The following is a 6,000-nucleotide window of genomic DNA, read 5'->3' on the forward strand; positions in this document are numbered from 1 at the left end:
ATGTAATGTTACATAATCCAGCCGAACAAATACGCATTTAAAAAAAAAATTCCATTACCGTAGAGTTCTACTCTTCAGTTACAGGGACAAAACGTAATACTGCAAAATCCACCGCATCGTTACTGTAATTACTGGCCGTAATGCTGAACTTTCACAGGAAAGTTCCACGACCAAATCGTAAAGCTGTACAACAATCCCACTGTACAATCACACCACTAACAACTTCTGACGTATGGTTTATATACAACAAGCCAATATCCACGGTCATAGCCTAATCTAACAATCTGTACAAATTCACTAGTGTATGTGTAAAGTAAAGGGTGGGGTGCGGTTGGCAGCGACGCACGTGTCAACATCTAGAGTTCTCTTGGAAAATGAAAGATCTTATGAACACATTGTGCAATAAGAAGGGGGAATGGGTACATCGCCTAAGGCGTGAATTAGTTTTTACAATGTCCACACTCGTGGTTTAACTAAGGGGCTGGGGGCGTGTTCATCAGAGCACGCAGGAAAAGGGGATCTCTAATGTATGTACATAGTATGAAGACACCGGGCTTTTTCTTTATATAGTTATTGCTCTTTGATTTATCTTGATTCATTTGTTATTTTCGTCTGCACTTTTATATTTCGTTTTGTTTTTCCCTTGTCACACGTGGGGGTAGTTCGGGGAGGCTTGCTTCTTATGTTAAATGTACTTTTTGACTTGCTTTATACGAAAGTGTCTATATTTTGTCAAATGATGATGATAAATACTAATTAAACCACACTGAGGACTAGTACAGTGCATGGCTTGACAAAATCAAATTCAGTATAAGGAGGGTGATCAGATTAACGGCAATTTTGGTTTGTTCCTTGTAAGTCAGCGCAGCAAACGACAAACAACAGAATAACATGTAATACGTAAACAGCACCTATATGCCATCTGCGAGAATCAAGTTTAATGTAAATTGGGTGAATATCAATTAACAAGGCAATGTTTATGTCGGTGCGAGTACACATACACCCAATACACTACTCAGACACATCTTTCCTCCGTGTACCAACATTTGCATGTATATGCGACATTAACGTAACTTCAAGCACTCGCATCGAATCTTATACAGCGGAAAGGTCTTCCGGGTAATAACAATATGAAAAGAAACTCCGATTTATCAAGAAAACACCCAAACTAAGGACAGCATTCATCTCGAGGAAGGCATAAGTATACTCTACGATAATCTGTGTCATAAGCAACCATTTCAATGTGCCCTGACACTAATGTCAAACGAACAGAACTGTAAAATGTCTTGTTCATTTTGGTTTGAAACATACGTCGTTGCATATTACTGCCATGCGGTTTGCGCCTCGAGTTTTTCCCTATTTAACAGATTAGATAAACCTATCATCGTATCGATTTCGATTAGAAACCATGAAAAATCTTCACTGCCGTCCATACTTTGTCAGAAATTACACGTGAATTCCACATCTGAATAATATCGAATAACTGATCATAAATGGACAGGTGAGGTCAAAAACACAACTACAAATTAATACCGTGCATGGGTTTAATTTCTCCGTTAAGAATGAATTCTGTGATTCTCAAAGTTATGGACCGATTCTGTGGAGATATATTGAGGCAGCATGGCTCTCTAAGACCATTTTACGTCGCAAGCAAGCAAGCAGTGAAACCCGCAGAGGTCCTTGCGGAACGCAAAAATGTCGATCGTCATTATGGTAAACGCAATAAATTTGTCTATTAAATCAAAAAGCTCTTGATACATACTGTATTTACGTTTGATCAGAGTTCTGTCACAAATATGTCGCATGAATAATAATAATAATAATAATAATAATAATAATAATAATAATAATAATAATTTAGCAGATGCAGGTCCTTGCCAACAACCACTAGTCATTTAAAAAAAAAAACAATTACAATGGAATGCTAAAATAGGAGCTTTCATTCACATGAGTTTCTTAGGTTAAGGTTTTCAAAACTTGAAAGTTTTTATTCAAGCTCCGCCAAAAATCCACACGGTTAATAACACAATATACAATAATAATAATACACACACACAATAATAAACAACGGCGCAAAACTGACAGTATTCCAGCGCGTCGTGAGAACATGGTAATTGTATTAATTCCTCTCCAGGTCTTTTAGAAGCCTTCCGGCACAAAGTCTTACTTTTTGCTTTATGTACGACTACAGTGCTTTCTTAGAAGAGTATCGAGCTGAGTGGGAACTGAGACTAGTAATTAGTAGCAGCAGTAAGTAGTAATAGTTAACAGTGGTAGTAGCAGTATAGTGGCGAAGCCACTTCTATGGGGGCTGATAAAGCTAGTTCAAAAAAAGAGGAGATATATGTATATATATATATATATAAAAAAAGAGTCGCCTAAATGCTAGTGGCAGGTTTATTTCTACACACAGGGGTTGGGGGAGCGAGAATCACATCACAAAACAAATCTAAGAACCAACATATACGCGCTACAGTTCGTCTCGTCTCTTCAATGGAAAACCAATCGATAACAAATGAAACAGATAATCCGTATCATTGTATAATTTATTGTTAAGGGAAACTGAAAAATGAACGCTTTAAAAGTGAATGAGATCAATATTCTACGTTTGCACAAGAGGAAAAGGAAAACAATCTGGAATAATCTGGCACAAATTGTTCTTTGAAAACTCAAGCCATAAAGTCGCGATAGACGGCTGTATAACAAAGTACTGTAGGCAGCGATAACACTGAATACTGCAGTCAGCTGCATTTCCAACTGTTGCAGTCATGCACACCGTATTACAGACAGCTGTTTCAGAAAGTACTACAGCCAAGCGAATTGCTATACACTGTAAGTACTGTAGCTATGCGCCAGTGTATTCTACACAACTGATGCTTTTTATTTAAATAAAAAGAATGACTGCCAATCATAAATAAGAATACTTAGTATCAATTTATAAGTTTATCGCCTCCAAAATGACAAATACCAAAAAATAAGGACAAATCTTTATTACAGTGAAGCCTTCCCTATCACGACTGTTCGTGTGGCCAGCAGCATGATGGAAATTAAACTCTATTTTGCATCTTTAAATACTTATAAATCTCCGGAGAATTGTCTGTTCTTACTGAATAATGATCATAAAAGAGTCTATCACTCAATGTTAATGAACAGCGTTCAGTATTATTCATCTCACTCATTGAAGTGTCCTGAAATGAAATGTATATCTAAAAGCTGATGCGTAAAATAAACAGAATAACTGAAATAATACGAAGACGAACTATATAACGGTAAGGTTTTTCTTGCAAGTGATCCTTCAACAACCCTTTATGAAATCAAATCGATGAGAGGAGAGGTCTGGTTGAAGAAAACTCTGTTTTGGGTCATCTTTGATCCTTTGACAAAAACAATGGAGGTTCTCACTGCATGGTCACCCCTTCAGCTTCATCGAGCGCCTTTCAGGACGAGTGACACTCACCCACTCGAGTGCAGTCCGAAAAAGAAAAGCATTAAGATTCAGTCTGTTCTAGTCTTATTCTGCCGCCTCATTTCTCTCCCATCTTTTTTTTATAGTTTAATTCGCGCCTGGTCTAGACGTGGGCCATGGCTTTTCGGAACCGCAGATCTGTACATTTTAAAATTCACTATCGCACAAGAGGAATCCAGAAATCAGTAAACTTTACCGAGCACCGTCTATTTGTTTTGCTGTTCATTCAAGCCCTACTCGACAAACTTCCTGCAATTTTGTTCACGCAGACGTCAACTGTTTCACTGTCCATACAGCGTTACATGGACACCCTTTAATCTTTTTCAGGAACTTTATAGAATCTTTATATGGAACCTGAGCAAGGACCATCTGTCATAAATGAATTTGAAGTTTGTGGGTCAAGTGAATTATTTATTCCGATTCTGCTCCACAGTTGTTTCTGATCAAACTTATTACTGAGGGCACGAAATCGACGCATGACTTTGGGCTTATGTTAATAATTCTATAGACTTCCTTCTTATCAAATAATGATTAAAGGTAACGATAAGAGATCTTTTATGGCAAAATCCTCGGAATCTTCAACACTAAATAATTTGAAATAAGATCATGAATATGAAACCGCAACCTGCACAAGTTGAACATTTCCGTTCTGCAGAACATTATTTCTTACATAGAATCTGGAACGGGCGGTAATAGGGCTTTCACACCGAGGCCCAAAAATATAACAGTTGAGCGTGTTTGAAATTCAATTCATAATCTTAAATATTAAAGATCTGGGATTCCATTTAAGAACTTTTTTCTTATTTGTCCTAATAAATCCTTGAGGTTTTTCAAAGTAATTAGAAATTTTTGTAGATGACGAAACTCTACTAAAAATTCCTATAGGGGGGAAGTCTTAGAAATGAACCATTCAGAAGTTCCGAGGATACAATTTTCTTCTGCAATTAGGTGATGTCCATACAGTCTTCGAAAAAATCTTAGGCAGGACAATGGAAAAAAAAAAAAGGAAAATGTTCTAATCACGAAGCACCCAAGAGATTTTCTGCAACCAGGAAAATATCAGTCATACATTTCAGAACAAAGAACTTGAGCAAGATCAAGTCGGGGGGTCTCAAGCAAGAAAAAATCCTTCTGGTCTTATGAAGGTTCCCATCGCTACATGACCGACACTTCTGTATTTTTTATCTTACGTTTTTGCCTTGACGAGTTCGTAATAAATAGGTTTTAATCTGAAAGAAATGAACAGAGTAAGACATTTGAGTATACACTTAACAGGCCTATGCAAAAAAATATAATTTTTTTCTGTACTGAGTCTAAAATATCTAGCCTAGAGCTTTTGAACTACTACAGCATACAGATGTCTGGAAAAGCTGCTGCTCTCTGCAAAAGCTGGTCTATGGAGCTGGACTTTCAGGGAAGAATAAATACTATCATTTAAAGCTATTCTCCTATTAGAAAATATAAAAAAAATACAATGGAATGCAGCTGATAAAACTACAATTACACAAAAATATCTTCAGTTCTAAGACATTTACAATTGTTGTGAAGAGACGCTCTAACACTTTGGTCTGTTCCAAACATCTGCAGAACACCAGTAACCAAAAAAAAAAGTGAGACATGTGGGTTCTTATATTTAAATCTGCTAAGAGCTATTTCAGACTTCCTGAAACACGGCTGAAAAATACAAAGGTGGAGAGAGAAAAAACACGATCAAATGGTGTGAGGCAGAGAGAGAGAGAGAGAGAGAGAGAGAGAGAGAGAGAGAGAGAGAGAGAGAGAGAGAGAGAGACACGGTCTCTGTAGTTACACATTCATGATAGGACTGAGGTTCCACAGGTCAAAGGGCTACAATAAAGTTGTTGTCTAAATACTGCTGCTGAAATATATATAATATATAAAAATGGTCAGTATAAAAGGTGGAATCAAACATTAAACGGGTAAAAAATAGAACGTCAAAAAAATTACGGAAAAGAGAGAAAGACAGAAAGACTGCACATGAGCAGCACATTGATCTAAAAATATCTGAGGAACATTCAACATTCAAAATAACATGACATCAGCAGTGGAGGGGGAGGAGGAAAGGTCGGGGTGGGGTGGGGGGCTCAGGAGACGAAGATTCAAATATCAGAGGTGAAGGTGACGTTGTGCACGATCACCTTCAAAACATATAAGCTGCACAACACCTAACATATTTTCTCTCTAACAAGGACGATTAATAGCTCGTGTGCATAAGGGCCTACCTACATCCTTTTCTCTACCCAGTCTGAAGAACATATGAATAAATGCACTGTACATCATTCTAAACAAATTAATCAACATACCTATTTTAGGCTAATTCATACTGTGTCCAAATTTTATGTAAAAAAATACACATTTTCAAATGCAGAGATCTAAATATAACCATTGAAGCAGGCATCCTATTATAGTCTGACATTAAACAGGCAACAATTATAGAAAAATACATTAAGCTATCACAAAAATTTAATGGCAAAAAGTTCTAAAATTTTCCTGTAATGGACAATACTTTTCTACTC

General features: G+C 36.9%; 1 protein-coding gene across 14 annotated transcripts in view; it reads right to left on the reverse strand.

The window, feature by feature from the left end:
• The window catches only part of Ca-alpha1T (Ca[2+]-channel protein alpha[[1]] subunit T), a 132,792-nt gene that overhangs the window by 107,731 nt on the left and 19,061 nt on the right, over positions 1–6,000 (reverse strand). For 13 of the 14 annotated variants that reach the window (XR_010855665.1, XM_067118708.1, XM_067118707.1 and 10 more), the window contains one exon: positions 4,657–4,695. The exons of the other annotated variant lie outside the window; for it this stretch is intronic. Coding sequence is in view for 12 of the 13 variants with exons in the window: in XM_067118708.1 (XP_066974809.1) it covers positions 4,657–4,695 (39 nt within the window). In the remaining variant the exon portion in view is untranslated. The remainder of the gene's footprint in view (positions 1–4,656; positions 4,696–6,000) is intronic. 14 annotated transcript variants of the gene reach the window in all.

The sequence above is a fragment of the Macrobrachium rosenbergii genome, chromosome 16 (genome assembly GCF_040412425.1).
Source record: "Macrobrachium rosenbergii isolate ZJJX-2024 chromosome 16, ASM4041242v1, whole genome shotgun sequence".
NCBI lineage: Eukaryota > Metazoa > Arthropoda > Malacostraca > Decapoda > Palaemonidae > Macrobrachium > Macrobrachium rosenbergii.